Genomic DNA, 19565 nt, shown 5'->3' with positions numbered 1-19565 from the left:
GGGAAAACTCCAAACCGGGAGGTGAATGTTCTCCACAAATATTTCGACCGGAAACAATAAATTGGCAGGCCGGAATGCTCCGCGATGGAATGCAGTGGTGGTCTACTGCGCTCGAGATCAAATTAGCCTTCCGCCCCTAACGACGCGAAAACAACTGCGAGCTGATAATCAGCACGTTTGTGAGCCCGGCAGAGAATCTCTCTTGGCTCACTCTCGATATCTCGCTCGTTACATGTCTGTCTCGAGTGTGAGCGTTTTTTTTTCTGCCCGCGTCACGTGTGTGTGTCCGTCTGTATCCTGCACGTCACTTAGCACGAGAGCACTTCTTCAAGCTTAATTTAGGGATTCATTTGTGACTGCCTGCGTGACTGATGATCGTGTTGGTGATAAGAAATGATGAAAAATTAATTTTGTCTCCGTCTGGGGGGCAAGTGAAATGTTGCACACGTTGCTGGAAACCTAAATTTGAAGAGAGGCAGATGCTTTGTTGACGGCCATTAAATTTTTCACCGAGTTTTGAAACCTTCACACACAATTCTTTATTGAAAAGTCTTGTTTTTTTCTCGGCTTGTGTTTTGAAACTTCCCGGAGTATCAAATTCACGCGTCGTCTGCCGGCGAGACATTTAAATCTACAATGCGGTGCCAGTGAAATTATCACCTGAATGCCGGCGCTAGTTACCGTAGGCGTGCGACACTTGACTTCCAAGGCAGCCAGTTAACCAGTCGCTGTTAAATTTTTGTATTTACCAAAATACTCCGTTGAAGCGTTGAAGAAGAGGGAAAAATAGCGCCTCGGTCGTAATCAGTAGAGGTTTCTTTCCGGTGCAAAAGCAAGAAGAATTTCAATAAATTAGTATGACGAGCACGAGTCAGTCCATGTCGAATCACCAGTTTACTTCCAGCGTTTATTTTTTTGTCCCTTGCAGCTTGGATTAATTCGGTTTTGTCTAGACCGCGTCCACGTGAGCCGAATCGAGAGTGATCTACTATTTACTTAACTCTCTCCTCGAACGAAAGAAACGCGCGCTTTTGTCTCCACGCTCAGACGCTCTAGATAATTAGGAGCAATAACTGAATTCTTCTCGATTTGTCGATTTAGCTGCAGAGCACAATGGAAATCCAGCAGCAGCCTTAAAAATCAAAACTGAAGACTGAAGCTTAAAACGGAAGTTGCCCGAAAGCAATTATAACCGGCTATTCGCATCTCCTAACTTTACTCTCCATACTGCCAATATTACTGCCGAACATTCAAATTATTAACCTAAAATGTCGGACAAATTCTGTTTCGGAAAATTTCCTTCTGAAGTGCAGATCTACTTCCAATCCAGCGAGGGCCAGATGTGCGGTAAAATTGGTTCCCACTGCGCTGATCCAAGATGTCGTCTGAATGTGGAAATAAATCTCTCTTTGGATTCCCGTACGAGTGTCAAAAGAGTTAGATTTTACGACTTAAAAGACAAAATTAGTACAAGTGATGCAAATTATGTCACAATATTGACGGAATTAGATTACCGAAGTTAAGCAACATTGTGTGCAGTCAGTAGGTAGATGGGTGACTGCCTGCATGCCGGCTGCATAACTCTTGGCCGACTTCGCTACTTGCTGGTTTGCACCTTTCCAGCATGCGTGATTTGGCTTCACGGGACGAATGTCTAGCGTTTCAATGCAGTCCTCGGTGCGGAGGCAAGTGGCCCTTGAGTGGACTGGGTCCCTGTGCGGCCTGGTGCGCCCATGTTATCCGTTCGCGGTGTTATTGGGACCCGTGTTTCAGCTTTCGTGCTAGTGCAGTGCGCGCCCTTCCTGGTCCTCGGACAGGGAGAAAAAGAGCAAAAAAAACTTGGTGTTTTTCGCGCATTTTCACCTGATCATTTTTTCGCGCCATACTCCACCGGACGCCATATCTGCGCGTCGCATGAATCTGGCCCCCGCTGCTTTAATCAGCAGTCACGATTTTTTTATTTTTTCTAAATTCCTCTCAGGCCGCAGATTGAACAAGCGTCAAACTATTCTGCTACACACACTGAGTCTATAAGCAATTAAGCGCGTAATTTGTTAGTGGCAAAGTGTCGCGCCAAAAGGCAAACTAGCGCCTTTTCCGGGCTCACATGCGCGCGCTCGGATGTATTTTCGTTTACGATGCGCGCGTGAGAGACGAAAGGTGGACGAGAGTGAGAGAAAAAACAAAGTGACCGAGAATAAAAATTAGCACAGTGGCGGTGGTGAGGCGTGCTGCTGCGTGCCACCCCCAGTCGGACGGACGGGCGGAGATGAGACATCCAAGGCTGGCGGGCCAAAGTTCGCGGGCGGCTGCCAAAAAACGTGTCGCCGTCTAGCTGCAGATTATCTCTGAGGCATCTTTGTTTTCTCTGAGCCCGCGAAAATCGGTCGAGCACACCTCAGGCTCACGCGCCCGCCCGCCCGAGAGTTATTTGGCACACGCGCGCGGGTGTTTTGCACGCATTGCCAGCGCATGGGGCGACGAACCGCTGCGGTAACCCTCGCTAGGACTAAAAGAAAAGCAAAACGTGTCAAATCTTTCTTCTACTTGTAAGACGGGAAATTTTCACAGCAGTCTAACTATGTATAACCGTCCTGGACTTTTAGCTTTTAGGACGTGTAAATTATAAAAAACTAATTTACAATAAAATCAATTTCTAAGTAACTGTTGTAAATGCGAGTAAATTCTAGTTAATTTGATAAGAAGAACAGAGAAGGGAAAATTTCCCAATTTATCGTAAAGAACTTGAATGACTAAATTAAAAATAAACTTAATGTCTTAACTCTGTGTGGAAAATTAATTAATTCTAGATCCTTGGCTGGTAACGAAAGAAATGTATTTTATCCGACAACTCAGAATTCCAGCCAATTCTGCAGAGTTTTTGCTTCGCGCCTCTTGGGTGCTCAAGATTAGCTCTATTTATTTTTAATTTAATGCAATTTACACGGACAAGTAATATTATGTGCGTATAGCAATGTAATGATGACAAAACAATGACAAAAGTTCAATTAGGTATCAGGTTTCATCTTCCTTGCTATAGTCAGACTAATATCTCTTTTTTCACAATACAGGAAATGATAATAGCTTGCTCTCCAATCGCAGAAATTACAAACGCAGTCTGTTGTCGATTCACCAAGTGATAATTTTCGTTTTTCTACCATACATAATGGAACCCGTGACAAGCCTATTTATATACGTGCCTAATATTATCACAAAGCGTGGCCTTCGAGTTTTGGTCGTACATTGTGGGTATGTCATAAATTGGGAAATCTTAAATAATAGCTGGTTCTCAATGAATCTAGTAATCTCTCTATTATCTGATCAGAATTCCACATCAAAGGGGTCCGTGCCAACAAGCTCGTAGGCTAATCTTGTTTTCGTGTATAAGACAGGCAGAGCGCTAACTTAAATCTGGATTTTTTGCTCTTTTTATCCCTGTCCTCTCGGACCGGGAAGGGCGCGCACTGCACTAGCACGAATGCTAAAACCCGGGTCCCAATAACACCGCGAACGGATAACATGGGCGCACCAGGCCACACAGGGACCCAGCCCACTCACGGGCCACTTGTCTTGCCTCCGCACCGAGGACTTTTTTGAAACGGATTGAAACTTTATTACTGATTTTAATTTTAAGAGATCACTTACTCTCATAAATGGCCAAATTTCATCTATAACGGAATCAATCTAAGCAAAGAATTATAAAAAGCATCGATTTTTACAAGAAATATTTTGATATTCCCTTTATTCAGAAATGCTAAGACTCGCTCCGTCGGTTGTCAATGTGTTTAGCACAGAAATGCTTTGTCAACATCAATTGTCATCATGTTTCATAATAGGTGAACAGCGCTTGTTATTATTAAATAAGCACACAATCCGTGCACCTTGCCATCCATTCATTTTTTGGAAAATATAAATTTATCCTTTATTCTTTTGCGGTCCTCAGCTTTCAGACAAAATGATGTGATCCGCGCGTGCCTAAAAATTCTGGGTCGAACGTGTTATTTGACAACGGTGGACGGGCGACGGACAGAGCGGGACAAAAGAGGACTTTACACGTGCGAGCTGCGAGCTTTGAAAAGACGTTCTCTATGTGCATCAGTTGTCCCGAAGCCGCGCCAGGGTGAGATGCGTGCTTTTCGGAGATCAATGGACAGCTTGTTTGAAAAATATTTTTGTTCTACGTTCCATGACTTCCGTGCCATTTATAGCTCAAAGTAAATCTACTGTTTCTTGCGCTCTTTTCCAAGGCTGCAATATCACTTTCGCTCTCTATTTGTGTTACTTTCGAAAATGACTCGCCTTTATTTGAAAAATTCAGAGTTCACACACTTTTCCGTCCGTTTTTCCCCAGAAAAAAACAAGCAAAAAAATCTAGTCTAGTGATGGACGCATATTGCTTGGGCTTCTTAAAAATGACACAGGTGCTAGATAGCCAAACATAAAACCCGGTAATTTTCCCCATAACTCCCATTAGCCCAGGTTAAAATTTGTAACCAAAAAACCCGGAGATTCCTCCCGTTTTAAATTTAAAAAACAGACAATCCTGAAAACTCGGAGACCTCTTGGTACCCTGGGTGCCCTGCTGGAAACAGGGTTCGCCAATTTTGCAATGCGCAAAAATGCACCACTGGTTTTTTGCGCAAAAAACCGGCTGGAAAACCCCACCAGTCTTGGGTTTTTCCGCATTTTTCCGAATTTAACCCGAAAATAGTCAATGTTTGCTTGAAAAGAGTCTGAAATTTCAGAAAACTATGCAGAGAGTTAAAATTTTTAATCTCTTGGTGGAACCCGTGGCTCTAATACTGATTTTGGTGATTTTGAAAAATCCCTATTTTTGGTCATCCATCATGAGAATTTTTTATTTTCGATAAGAATGCATGTGTTTCGGAAAAATGCGCAAAATTGCAGAAAAACCCGCAAAAAACAGTTTTTTGCAATGCAGTGGGTTTTTCCGGAAAAATGCGGGTTTTTGCGAACCCTGGCTGGAAATAGGCAGCTCTTGTTAAATGCGTTTCTTTTTCCAAGATTTTGTTTGTAAACGAATTTCCTTTCTTTTTATGTGTCACATAGTATATGAGCTATTGTAAAATATTCAAAGAAACCCGCTGTTTTGTCGACACCTGGAACACAGCAGGGCTAAACGCAATTGTTGCTTGAACATAATATGTATATTACCTATCGCAGTTGCATTTTTTACCTTCTGCTCAATTTTCGCCACGCTATTTACGGCCACCCTCACCGCCTGCAAACATAATTATATTGAATGCTGGGTCAGCGTCCATTCACGATTTACAGCCATATTTCTGTTTTCGCGGCGGAAGCGTAGAGCGAGCCATGTGGAGCGTAGATCCCGCGTGTGATGTGACAAATTTTTCACCACTGATGCCACTCGCGGACATGGCTGCTTCTCAGCTAGATCATAATAATTACAAATGCGCGGCATCATTAGGGTGGCGCCCATCGTGCCTTTAATTAAGTTTTGTTGACAGCACGCGACCGACAAGTTGAACTCACGCGAGTTAAAAAAAGATACCAGTAATCTGACTAGACATTTTTTATCAATTTTTTGCTGCTGAAATTCATTCAGCCGATTTACGAGACTGGCTTGGCCCGATATGTATCAACATGAGCCTCACTGCCAAATTGTCTCAGATTTGTTGGTAAACTGTTATCTAGGAAAGGCTGTCTTTTTGGCAGAGATAGACTAAAATACGATCAGTTAAAAACATAATGACTTAATTTCTACCGGAAATTTCTTCAATAGTTGTTATTGAGACGAATAAATAATAGTAAATTCAATTTTTACAATAATTATGGAAGACATTATGGTTTTTATGAAAAAAAATCACAATATTATCTCGTGTAAAAAGTCAGCCGAGAACAGCTGAACCTTTGCTGGTCAAATAAATTATATGTCCGTAGCGCCTACAATTGTATTCTTGAGACGGCATATGCATGGTATTGAGTGGATAAAATGTCACAATTTAATTTCAGTTTCCACTCCGAAACACAAATTCCCAGAAAAGCGTCATTAAAAAAATATCCGACCCAATTTTATTATTGATCCCAAAAGAGACTACTTCCTAAATGTATCAAATCTGACCTTAGTCCAGTTTGTGACCAAATGCCGAGAGCAAAGAAAATTTGATATGATTTGTTTGGCTGGAACAGAAGTTAGGTGCATTTTTACAAGCGATTTGAACCGGAAACCACAACGGTGACGGCGGCAAAAAGCTGGAGCCAATGGTCCAGATTTCGGCTGGTCTGTCGGGCAATTAGCGGCCGGCTTCGCTTCGGGTGTTGCTAGGCGACTTTGCGGTCGGTCGGTCGTCGGCAGAACGATGCTCACGCATTCAATCACAATGAGCGAGAGACCACAAAGAGACACAAACTGCTGCCGCTGCCGCTTCACCTAAACCTGCTGTTGACTTTCGTGTGCCGTCTAATTTTAGGCTTCTCTTAAATCCGTCTGTATTCTAACAGCATTGATGCATTCTCGGGGCGCATCTAAAAATATTGTGTGACCCAGACGCGCTCATGCTTTAGTTACTAAGTGAAACCAGCCACGGCATAGGCATGCTGGTCCCCAGGCAGTAACACACACACACGGCTGGAAAATTCGAATCCGATCACGCAAACAAGGAATTTTATCAATTGTTTGTGGAACAACAGTGAAAGAAAATTTTCTAATTTTCTTATATATATATGAATGCATCGTGCTTCCAATCAGTTGATTTGTTGGTCCTTCCGTTATCATTTTTAACGAGAGCCTTCAGCTTGAATCATTAAAATAGCACTTTCGCTAACGTTCAATTTTATCACTTTTCCTGCGTCTATTATAAAATCAACAAGCGAAACTAAATACATAGTAAGAAATGAAGCAAACAATCAATGCAGGAGTACACCCGCACAACAACGCGGTTATGAATAAATCGCTTAAATCAGAAAAGGTTGACGCGGCGCCCATTTCGCTGCGAGTGTAAAATTCGCAAAAGGTGATAATCGTGTTGAAGTGCCCGAAAACTGTTTACAAGTGCAAAGCTACCGCCTCTGGAACAATCTTCCGCCGAATTTGTGTCTCAACGTAAACCAAAGTGCTTTCAAGGAATATTTAAAAAGAACAGTATTTCAAGAAATATTGAACCACCTCTCTTTTAAACAATTATGTTCAAACTGATATTATTTTGTCTGGATATATGTATGGCAATGTATGGGGCAAAATAGCCCTGCAGAACCACATAATAAAGATTACTTTGGAACTAATTATGAAGCCGAAAATTGCCGACAGTGCAAAAGCCGACTTTTTAAAAATCAGCCGTACTACGCCTATTGGCCGGAAAAATCTCAAACTCGGCTTCCCGTCAATGTTAGATAGGGTAGTAATCGTAGCCGAATTAAATATATAACTAAAAATCTCTAATTATCGAATTATGCATCTGTTATCGAATTATGGTCTGCGCGCAAAAACTATCTCGTCCTAGGATTTTGATCCAATCGACTCGAACTTGGTCTTAAAATGTTCCCAGATAATTTTGCGACGGGCTAGGGAGACACTGGAAATGCAAATGACTGCTTTTGAAAATAGCATCAGCGCCGGGCAAAAAGCTGGTTTGGCGTACGTTAGAGGCGCGCAGAAATTCTCGCCACCGAGGTGTGATCTAGGTCAGCATGGATGCCTTTTTGCCATTGTTGAAATTGCGCCAAATGCCAAATTACGTGCACTGCAAATACGCATAATCACCGCATCCAGTCGGTCTGTAATTAGCATCGGCCAAAAATGAAGGGAAAGCAGAAGCAAAGCGGCTTCTTCGTTGAGTGAAAAATACAAAATCTCGCCTCACAGTTGGTCTCGTAATGTTGGTTTTTCCTGGAAGAATTGTATCCCTAAATGCGGTGAAGTGTTGTAAAGTTTTGTAGCCCGCAGGTGGTGCACCAAATCGGAATGAGACTTTTTTCCAACAATTAAATCCTGACCATCATGCAACACCCCAAATTGGTCAATAAAATGCACCAAAGCACACGGAAAACTAACAAAAGAATTTCAATCGATTACATTCAGTAAACATGCTATAACAAGTGTGCTTTTTGAGGATTAAGTCGCCATAATCAATAGGAAAATAGTTATCGCAATCAGGAAAAGAATAAATATCTTTTAAAATAAAGCTTTACAAAACAATTGGGAAAATCCTTTTATTTTTTACCCGAAATACTATCTAAAAATGAGGAAAATTCTAATTTCCCAGGTTGTCGTTTAAATTTGTGAAAAAATCGATCGAAAGGTTTTCTTGTTAATCAATCGGCGAACACTGTCTCCTAGTTGGAAATCACGATTTATTTAAGAAGTGCAATTTACCTTACAATTCTTACACCATTATAGATAGATCGCGACGAGAGGGATTCAAAACAAACGAATAATTCATCGACAGGCCATTTAATTTTTTCGATAAATTTGGCAATATCTGAAATTTAAAGTGGAATATTAGTGATTTTTTCATTTTAAAAAATGAAATTTCATGTTAAATTAACCCTAACCGACCTATTTTTCCATGTACTTCTGACCAAAAGTGCCCCAAAATCCAATTTTTAGAATTTTACTGGTTACACCCTCTTTTTTTAGCATGGGAAATTAATTGCTTCCGGGGAGAGAAAAATTATGAAAATTTAATAGTGAGAAAATAAAAAATATGAAGTGCTTTTGAGTCTTGAAAGAATTTTTTTTTCAAAATTGCAGATTTTCAAAAGGGGTCTGGGTTTGGCTTCATTAAAATTCACCAGTTCATAGTAGCGTTAAATACTGCCTAAATTTAGAAAGCTGATTAAATTTCCAATTTTTCCCCACTAAGCAAAATTTTCTCAAATTTACTATTTTCGAAAACAATTCGTCTGAAAACTTCAGCTGGCCGTTAAAGAGCGTTTAAAATTTTTTTGGAAAAATAAAAATACCCTCTAAATTAATTTAATTTATTCAAGAATCATCTCAGAAAAAATGTTTTCTTCATTTTAATAATTTCAATGATTTTCAGAGGCAAACTCGGACCCTTATGGCTATCAGAGACTGCGTTTAATATAAATAAATTTTTTATTGATTTTCAAGGACAGATTCATTTGTTACCATGTGCGAAAATTTCAAATTTTTCTGATAATGAAAACGGAAATGATAATTGAGTTGCGCGCCAGCCACCTTCTGTAATGCAACCAGAAGCGGCAGCGTGAAACGCCCCCCTCTGTTGGCCAGCACCGCTGGGCGCTGACCAATCAGATTGTTTTTGCCAATTTTCTCCAAAATTTACAGTGTTACACTATGTTTTCTCACATAATTTGGAATCCTCTCATCGAGATCTATCGAACAGCCAGTCTTTTTTTTTAGGAAATGTTGAATTTCAGATAAAATCGTGATTACACAATTTTGTTGAAAATTCTCCATTTAAAACAATGCTGCTCAGTTTAAGGCCGATTTTCTCGAAAATTTACAGTGCTGGCTTATGTATCTTTTTAACTGTACATGATTTTTAGGACCCAATCTGTATGTGTGTTAAAGGATTTTGCGGGGAAATTCACTATCACTCCTCTTTAATTGCTCTGAATAGATTGGTCCTGATTTCATTATGGCACATTGTAGAGAAAAACTGTTGCTTAATTTTACAAACTATTTCAATACACTGCGTGATGCAAATCTGGCGTCTAAAAGACTGTTGATCGTCTCAAATTCCCAACCCTCGGAGATGAGCATTGTTTTTGGAGCATAATAATTTCTGTGCACATTTCAATTTATGCAACAGACTGTTCTTTGCTGATTGATATCATTTTTTTTCCACAGAGCATTAGAGGTGTTCGAGCAGGAGAAGCGGCCTTTGAGTGAAATTCTTCGAGAACAACAATCGGAGGACGGTTCCAGCCCCATTGGTGGACCTTTGAGATTCCCGCGGAGCATTATTTTCTGGCTACAATGGGATCAGGTGAGCGGTCAGCACGAAACGATGCATCCCTTTGCATTCCTTTGCTCCTTTGTTGGCGTATCACTCCGTCACTCTTCCTCTAGTCTGTCAATCACAATCGATTTACTTTCCGCTTGGATACTCTCATTTCCGTGATTGAAATAGGGTGTGATTCTTTAGAGCACCCTCGATGTCGCATCTTTACCGCCTACCACCCAGTAAGGAGATTAAAGCTTTAGTGTTCTTTTACCACCCAGGTTGAACGTGCTAGCAGCTGTTAGGCAATTATTTCTCAATATTCGAATAATTCCTTTGAATTCAACAATTACAAAAGGTTGGACAACATAAAGCTCAAAAATAGATTTTCATTTAATTTCTGCGGCCTCTCAAAGAGAAAAACCATTACGAAACTTTTGCTCTGTTTGATAAAATATTGAATTTGGTTGGATTGGTTAGATTTAAAAATGAAATATTATTCTTTGAAAAATAGCTTGTTAGTCATATTATTAGGAAATCGCTTTTTGTACACCATAGGAAATTATGAAGTTGGGTAACTCAATTCCTATTTCTATTCGTTATTTTCAAACTCAATATTGCTTTTATATCTCTATTGATAGGTGGGGAAAAAATCAAATATCTATTTGATCTCCTACAAGCAGATCGTCTCACTTGATATCGATTTTCTAAAAAACACATTACACATTATCTGAAAGCCCCAAGAAAAGGCATGATGGGAAAATATAATAATCATTAATTCATAACTTTGTCAACAATTTAATTGTTGTATGCGGGTGGCACAAAAATTAATTATAATTATGAAACGTTCAGTACAAAGTGTTGTTATCCCTATTGATTTTACTATGGATAAAATGTTAGTTAGTGTATTGATTTTCGTTATTTATGATGATATATAATAAACAGTGGCTTCACCATGAATATTGATATATAAATTTTAATTTTAAAAATTTGGGTTCTTCGTCCGCAATTAAATGTTATGACGGAACACGTTTAAAAAAACTAAATAATAGGGGGAAGCCTAAGCATAGAAAGGATCCTTTGGATTATATCTTTTGCAGATGCGTTTATTTTAACCAACCAAAATCAAGCGAAAAAACATGATTTACGGTAATTGTTTGCATTTAAACACAAGTAATTTATGTCTCGCTTTGCTGATGATGGTTCCCTTGAATTAAATAAAAAATTAGTCTTATTTTGGGAGCAACACTGATTTGAGAGTGTTTGCGGTCTCTTATCAATTCAGTTGATTAAAATGATAAATCTAAAACACTTCAAAATTGCAAAATATTATATAAGAATATAAAAATTAAAATAAAGTGTAGGGAGTTTAATTCAATGTCTGATGTACAATGATCAAATCCAAGTTAATTGGCCTTGGTTGATGTATGCATAGGTTTAATTTTCAGTAACAAGGATGAAACTTATGAAAATATATGCAATCAAATGCAGTGAATAAAATAGGCAGGAAACCCGATAATATCGCTCGTGGCTTACAGTCTTGGACGCCCGTGCAAAGCTGCTGAAGTTTCGCAACGCAATTCGCACATGTAAAAATAATAATGTGGCAACCGTGACCCTAAAAACGTTGTCTGAGTCACGGGCCAGACAGGGAGGGGGAGGTGCCCAGCTCAAATTCACATGCTTATCAATGCAAGCCGCATATGCAAATAAATCCCCCGCACAGTGCCGGCCAGTGTATGCTAATTAGGAGCTGGGCTTGCAAATGTACTCGGAGCGGAAGTCGGTCGGTCGGTCGGTCGTTTGGAGCGGCACATGCAAGACACAATATATGTATGCATGCATACACGGCCGGCCTGGCATAAGAGTTATTGCGTGTGGGATAGGTCGCGGTCGCGTTTCAAGAGCAGCCGCCGCACTCTTTCTTTTCGCTCCATGCACGCATGCAAGTACACTCGGTACACACAAAAACACACACTAGACGCAAAATGTTTGATGGTAAACAGAAGGAACGAGTTGCCGTATACAGGGGTATTCCCTTTTACGAGGGCGTGTCAGCCCAAATGGTCTTCTTGTGACACTTTTCTTTGCTTTCGGCCGGTGATAGAAAAGAGTATCAAAGAAGTGATCCGCATTTCTGATTGAGAGCAATTGTCTCATTGTGTTAGGAGGAACTGATACGATCTGATATTATTGAGTTAATAACAAATTTAGTCATTATATAAAGTGTAACAACTCAGATACACAGGGTTTATTGCTGGAAGATAAATCAAGATGTCTCCAAAACCATAATTTTGCATAAATACATGCTTTCCATTACCTTGATTTAATCTGGAAGAGGGGTGTGTATAGTAAGACATAAACTATTTTTAAATAGAAATCATTTGATTTTTTTTTCACTAAATAAATGCAAAATTTTTGCATTTGTACTGAGTAAATAGGTAAAATAAAACAATGTAAAATCCAGCAATAATAAATTAAAAACGTTCAGTCGCATTCCGGTAATATAAATCAAATTTATATTGGAAATTTTGAGCTGCTATGGCGCCCAACCAATGTAAGTGGTGCAACAAATTTAAGCCTTCAAACGAAATAGAGAAATCTTTGTTAAGAGAGACGTATTTTATATAGCATTCTATTGTTGCCGGTCGTCCTGCACGAATGCACTATGCGATTAAAAAGTTGAAGACCCCCCCTGCAAATAGTACATTCCAAGCCGAGGTTGTAGCGAACGTTTCGCAAGAGGCAGACGCGAGGGGACGAAGCGAAAATTCCATTTCCCGTCCGTGTCCTGCTCAATTCAACCTCGACTGTGCGAATTTAAATACGCATTGCTCGGCACTCGCTCCCCGAAGAGAATTTTTGACGTGCCGAGGTCAACGACCGCCTTCAAAAGTTCACTTTGGTCAATATTCAAAATATTAGCTATCGCATACATGGGCAGTTTCCGACTTTTTTACATCTATAAAAATCTCGTAATCAAGAACAATCAGTTTTCAAGTCCGTCAGAATCCTTTTTTTATTAAAATTTCCTTTTATCATTTTTACTGTCATATTTTTGTTAAGAAAAAAAAGAATGCAAATTTCTAGTTCATTATTTTTGCCGCGATAAGAACTATGTGCTTGTTCCCACAAAGAAGCGAGTTGTGTCTGACGTTGTTTGCGGACGCATTTGCGGCGGTAATATGCACTCGGCGCTTTTTTGTTATCGCGGTAAAGGCGTCTACCCCGCGTGACGTGCACTTCTCGCACTCACACTCATTGTCTGCATATGCATGTACGTGCCACTCAGAGGGTGGCTGCTGCCACCAGTGCCGCCTCGCTGTTTATAATGTTAGATGCACATAACGTGTGAGTGAACGAGTGCTATGCGCGGCGCGAAATGCAAAGCAGAGGCCGGGCACAAGGATTGATGCGTCGAGTCGATAAGCCGAGTAAATAAGCTACAACCAGCCAGTGATAATATAAATGCCGGCAAGCATGACTCACGCGTGGACTTTTAAAACGGCGTGAAGTAAGGAAATTAGAGCTTGGTTTAATCGATTGCTTCGGTTTTAGCTTTGGAATCGGTCCAAATCAATGCATATTAAAAATTTCACGGATTAAACCATTCTCTTTGGGTTTCTCGAGGAAAATTTTTTCAGTCGGTGAGTTGGGCAATTGAAGGATTTGTTTAATCAAAATTTGTTGCGTAACTGAATATGACTTAATATATGAAGACAGAAAATCCAGGCGCCACACTGCTACATTTTTCTTGTGAAATCATTGCCTTGGTATTTTCTCAGCAGTTTTTGTTACGACATAATTTTTCGCTCTATTTGTTTGAAGTTTGAAAGGTTTTATATTTAAAAACAAAATGTTAAACACGAATAATCATGCCTAAAATAAATTAATGATTTTTATCACAGTTCAATTAATATTTAAAATGCAGTAAACTCAGTTTAGACACATTTCATGTTCGGTTAATCCAACTAAGTGACAAAGTTCGTTTTAACCAATTCAATAAATGAACTATCAGAGACATTTTTAAAAGTTGTTAATGAGCAAATTTTACAAGTAAAACTAGTGTTAATCGACACTAGTTTTATTTGCGAACAGTGTACGGTAGTTCTATATGAAAAAATTCCTGTTAAACGATTATTTACATGCCAGTAAAGAATGAATCCATTGCACGTCACACAAAAAACCGCCCAACTTATCTTAACCTAAAAATGTAATTAATTTGATGTTTTTATTTCCTTGGTTATAAATTAAAATTCAATTTGGCGAGTGTCCACATGCAACGTTTTAACGAATGAAAATTGGCTCTATTAGCGGGAGCGCTCGCCTCATGACAGAGTGATTTTTATCAGCAAAAGGGTAGGCGAGTGAGTTAAGTCGGAAGCCAATAATCGTTTAGAGCGCGACTTATTTAATCTGGTTGACGGTGGTAATTCGGGTTAAAACAGCAGCAGTGAAGCCAAAATTGTCACCTGTGAGGGATGCCCCGCGCGCTAATTGACGATTCGTCTTGTCGCCTTGCCAACGCGAAGGTGTCGTCCGAGAAAACGATCTCCGCGACGAGCGAGCACACGGTTCGCAGACAGTCCGGGAGATAAATTAATCTAATTTTATTTTATCTGGCTCGAGTAGAGGGAACTCCTTCTGCATCTGACCCGATTTGGAGTTGATTGACTCACTGCATGAGCGGCGGCGGCGGCGAATGAAGTGATTTCCAATACCGGCTGAACGCATATAATCTTTGTTTATGGTTGCCAAGCCACTTGCGAGGTCAAGTAATGGCTTCGTTTGAATTATGCTTCCATCTAGTTGAACGCCTATTTTTGTTAATAGCACTGACTCGGGTTGTAAGTTTTAGAGAATCCCGACGATAAAATGAGTATTAATCATGCAATTTTAAAAAAGATTGACGCTGCAACACTCAGAAAAATATGAGGGATCAAGTCGAATTTTAATAGCGTCAAAGTCCTCTTTTGATTGTTTCACGCCGTAGAAAAAAATGTTTACACCCTTGCTATCGTTCAGCGTACAACCTCTCTTTTGGAATGCATTGTCAGACATATAAAGCAGCCCGTCCACTCTTGTTATTCGCAAGGGAATTGGGAAAGATTTGAGCATTATGGGAGTTCTGCAAGGTCATAGGATCGACAAACATTATGGTTCATTCAGTGATTTATCATTCAAACTGCCACCTCGCTGGGAGACCAACAAAAGCTGTCTCATCGCACTTGTTGGTTTTGCGCCTCTGCAGGTGTATGCAGGAAATATTATGTCAATCAAAGAGTGCTGCAAGCGGAAAAATGACCACATTATAATAGTTCCAAGCTCATCTGCGACCATTCGGACCCCATGTCACGGTGATATTGATTTATCTCCATTCCAGGTACCCCTAAATTTACAAAGATGTAAAATATTACAAAAAAAATATATTTAGTATTTTTCAAATGGAATCCCTGAGCTCACAATCCACACGGCACAGGATGAGTGAGATTTGATCTTCTCTTTTAACCCCTAGGTGCACTGTGATTGGCATCCGAATGGAAGATGCAGTATTGTTAATTTCAGAGCATGTGGAAACCCTGAACGAGCAATACTCTTGCAACACAAACGATTGTGACTCAGGTTTCCGACCATGTGTCATTATTAAGCATTCCTTTGTCTCGGCTGCGCGGCGTTCAATTAAATTCCGCCGCCGATTGAAGTAAGAAAACTGGATCGCGCGATGCAATTACGGCGCGAGCGAGCAAGCACTGAATGATAAATAATTCATGTGTGCGCAGACATAAATTACAAATATTATCATAAACGGTGCTCTTTCAATTATTGCCATTATATATGCTCGGCTCTCTCCTCGTTTATTGTTTGTTTTATTTACGCTGCGTCTAGGAAAAATAATTCATCACGGGAAACGCGGCTTTGAAGTGTTTTCGATTTGAGAGCTTGCACCGAGAGATTATTCTGTTAAGCTTACTCAGAGAACTCAACCTTCAAATACGCTGGAAAATGGAACTATAGTGGGATTACTGAAATAAAGAGTGAACAAATTTTGTTTACTCGCCAGTCTTTCGAAACTAATCCTATGGGGACTATAGAAATGTTTGTTCACCCCCTCGGCTTGTTGTGAAATAAACGGGTTTCCTTTTGTTGTTCCTGGCGTCGGAGGAGGAGGCAGGGGAGGAGGTGAGTGTAATTATTGCACTTGTGAGCTAGCTGGGGATTATACGTTATTATATACGTGCACTTGGGCAATGATGTCTGTGGCGGTGACGTGATGCAATATAAGCAAGCAGAGCCCTTGAAAGCCGCGCCGTTTATTATTAATGTAAAGCCTAGTGCATTGATCCGACGCATTTTAATTGAAAAAATGAAACCGGTAACATTAAAATGCAACGTTTCAGCAGAGATTTTCACGCATTCTATCATTTGGGCTGACGCTTTTGGTTTTTGCCCCTGAACGCAATTCATATTAATGATTTCATTGGCAGTTTTTGTGTTGGCTTTTCTGGTTTCGTGCACGAGCGAACGGTCGTGTTTGCTAATTGCTGGCCAAATGGGTTAGTTTGCCTCCGTTTACAATGGCAAACAGGTTGTCTCTGTCCTTTTGATCCGAGTGTGTGTGTGTGTGAGTCTCACCTGCAACAACATTCGCAGACGCGGCGAAAATGCATGATTTACGAGCGCCGCGTCAGCCACGCCGAGCCAAACGAGCAAGCAAGCTGTAAGAGAGTCGTCGGCGCACAGTGTGACGTTTGTATGACTGGTTTATTATTATGCACGAACATGACCTATCCTCAGCAATATTGCATTATCGCAAGCGTTTGTCTGGCCGTTTGGCGCGGATGCAACGCCGCGAGTGCATTGTCTCGGTGAAAGTTGGTTATGCAGCCGCACAACGCCAACAACTCCATAACTACACAGGAAGTCGTAAAAGAGCTAAGTGTGTAATTTTAATTCAGGAAATTTTTCTACCGATCAATTTTAAATCTGTTCCAACTCGCATTTTGACTAGTCAAGATTTACCAAAAATGCGTTATTTTTAGGATTAGGAAATTTCACAGGTTTTAAAAATGACAACTTGATTGTTAAGACATATCAATAAAGTATGATGTAAATTTCTCTTACATAAAAATAAAGAATAATAAAACTCCATACGATAATTTAGAAAATTAATCAATTCGTAGTATCGGTGGAAAAATCTTAATGCACTTACTATGTTTGATCACTTGCCGTAAATGGGTGTTATGAAATCATTTAGATAGTTTATAATGTAATAATAATTTTGGTGCAACTTAAAAATTAAATCAGTCTCAATCAAGCTGTTGAAAATTTGAAGTTCCAAAGAATCGATTTTTTTCTCTTAAGGAGGATCTTAACAGCAAAATCGTGTACAATCATTTCTTCTTTTATTGAAAATACTAGTTGATAATTGGAATAAGATTTATCCTTAAATTTCTAAAACAATTGGTTCCAAAGTTTGCGTAATATTCAAGCGGTCCTATATTGGAAATTTTAATTGATCTCCCAAAAGGGAAGTTTACCTCATATATTTCGTGTACACATTTTGATAATCGAGCTCATAAAGTTTACAGTGCCCCAGGAAGTAATACCATAATTCAAATAACAATGAGCTAGCGAGAAATACATATTATAAGTCGTCTTACATTATATGGCATATTTGATTTAAAAAAATTTAGTTCACATATCAGCTTACGTAATTTTTTTGAAACATAAAAAATGTGTGGTTTCCATGTGAAATTTTGGTCGACAATTACTCCTAAGTATTTAGTTGTTTCAACTTGAATGATGTTTGAGCAATTACAATTAACACAAAAATTATGCAAGCATTCGGTATCATGGCACACGATTTTTAGAGATAAAACAGCTCTCATGCTCGGTTGGCAAATAAGCATACACACAGTTGTCTTTGTATATATTAATGAGAAAATCATTACCATGACTCCATCCAACAATTATGTCAAACTCCGACTGAATTACCGATTGGCACGCATTAAAAGTTTTATGTGAGTACATGATTGCAATGTCATCGGCAAAAATGTGAACTGAGCACTTTTTGAGCAGCGGAAAGAGATCATCCATGTATAGAAGAAAAAAAATTGAGCCTTGAGGCACGCCACAATCTAAATTAAATGTGTCACTCTCAATTAAAAAGATACTCGTACTATACTAAGGGATGCTACTCAATGCACCGCAGACCATTTGAGAAATCATTAAAAACAAACGTTAAGCGAATTTTTCAAAAACATTTTAAACAAGTGCTAAAATGTGTCACTGTTTGTCTTCTTTATTCTGAATTGTGCAGTTCTTTGGGGCGTGCATTTTCCTCCTTGACCTTGCCGATGTGTCGAAATCACTGGGTATAAGGAAATTAGTGCAGGTGCAATTATTTTTTCGGCGACAACTGCGATAACGCCGTGATTGCTGCCCTAAAAAGATTTCAGCACTTTTGTAAATCTTTAATTGTTATATTGTACTCTTCACTAAACTTTCTCCGAAATCGAAATTGTTCCACTGAACTCCTTTTCAAATCGATTTTTCTTCTGTGAATGAATCCGTTCGGTTATAACGAAGGATATCCAAGCGAACACAAATAATAGCTAAATGATATCTTCCCACGCGAAATGAGCACACCATCTGCCTGGCACCTCTTTACGCGCGAATCACGCACAAATTACAGCCGAGCAATTTTCTCGCTGATGCAGTTTCATTCATAATAACCCTTGCCGGCGCGATATAGGAAGGAGAAGATGCAGGCTAGAAATCCGAGAGCCGCGAAGAGCACATAACAAACAAAGGCGGAATATTCTCTATCTCAAGGTCCCCCCTAGACCTACCGCAACCTGAAGAGAGCGGCGGAAAATGGAACACTTGCGCACTCTAGTTTTATTACTCTGTTGAGAGTGCAGGCGGTTGGCTCGATATTGAGTTTAATCAGGTTGTAACTCAATATGACACGTATGGCAATTGTTGTGTCTGGCAGCTAGGACGTATGGGGCACGACCCTATACTATGACGTGCTCTCTATCTCTTTCGCTGAATGAATCAATTTTCACACAAGTATCGTTTTATTTTTAGCTTGTGTGCATTCAATGAGATGCCAATCAAATGATAAACAGTCATAAATATAATCGAGAATGAGAAACAAGCATCACGTTGTTAGGATTGGAACGGAAAAAAACTAATGTAGGGTTACCCTGATTGGTTCAGAACTCAACAACGATTTCTGCTCTTATGGGTTACTGTGACAAAAGACAAAACATAAGAAATAATTTGAAAATAACGAAAGAAAGAAGCCAAAACGTTTTTCAGTCTTTTGTAACAGTAACCCATAAGAGCAGAAATCGTTGTTGAGTTCTGAACCAATCAGTTTCCCCTCACAGTTTCTCAATCACTGTGAAATGCATGGTTTAGCAGAAATGTTTCTTATGTTCGGTTTAAGATCTAGATTGCGCAAGAAATAACTTCGTTTCATTCAGTAAATTGCGTAAATCAACAAAATTATCGTAGTTGAAGAGGCAGATTTACAAAAATTTGACTATCTGGAAACTATTTCAACTCAAAATATCTCTAAAACAGAGATATGAATGAAACTCTGGTCAAAAGAAGAATTCTTATGCTTTTTTCCATGAAATCTTA

General features: G+C 39.5%; 1 protein-coding gene across 2 annotated transcripts in view; it reads left to right on the top strand.

The window, feature by feature from the left end:
- LOC135945287 (tRNA dimethylallyltransferase) overlaps positions 1 to 19565 on the top strand; it is a 117178-nt gene that overhangs the window by 65079 nt on the left and 32534 nt on the right. For both annotated transcript variants that reach the window (XM_065492879.1, XM_065492878.1), the window contains one exon: positions 9818 to 9956. In XM_065492879.1, coding sequence (XP_065348951.1) covers positions 9818 to 9956 — 139 coding nt within the window. The remainder of the gene's footprint in view (positions 1 to 9817; positions 9957 to 19565) is intronic.

This window comes from Cloeon dipterum, chromosome X (assembly GCF_949628265.1).
Source record: "Cloeon dipterum chromosome X, ieCloDipt1.1, whole genome shotgun sequence".
NCBI classification, from domain to species: Eukaryota; Metazoa; Arthropoda; class Insecta; order Ephemeroptera; family Baetidae; genus Cloeon; species Cloeon dipterum.
This window is presented reverse-complemented; position numbering and strand designations above follow the sequence as displayed.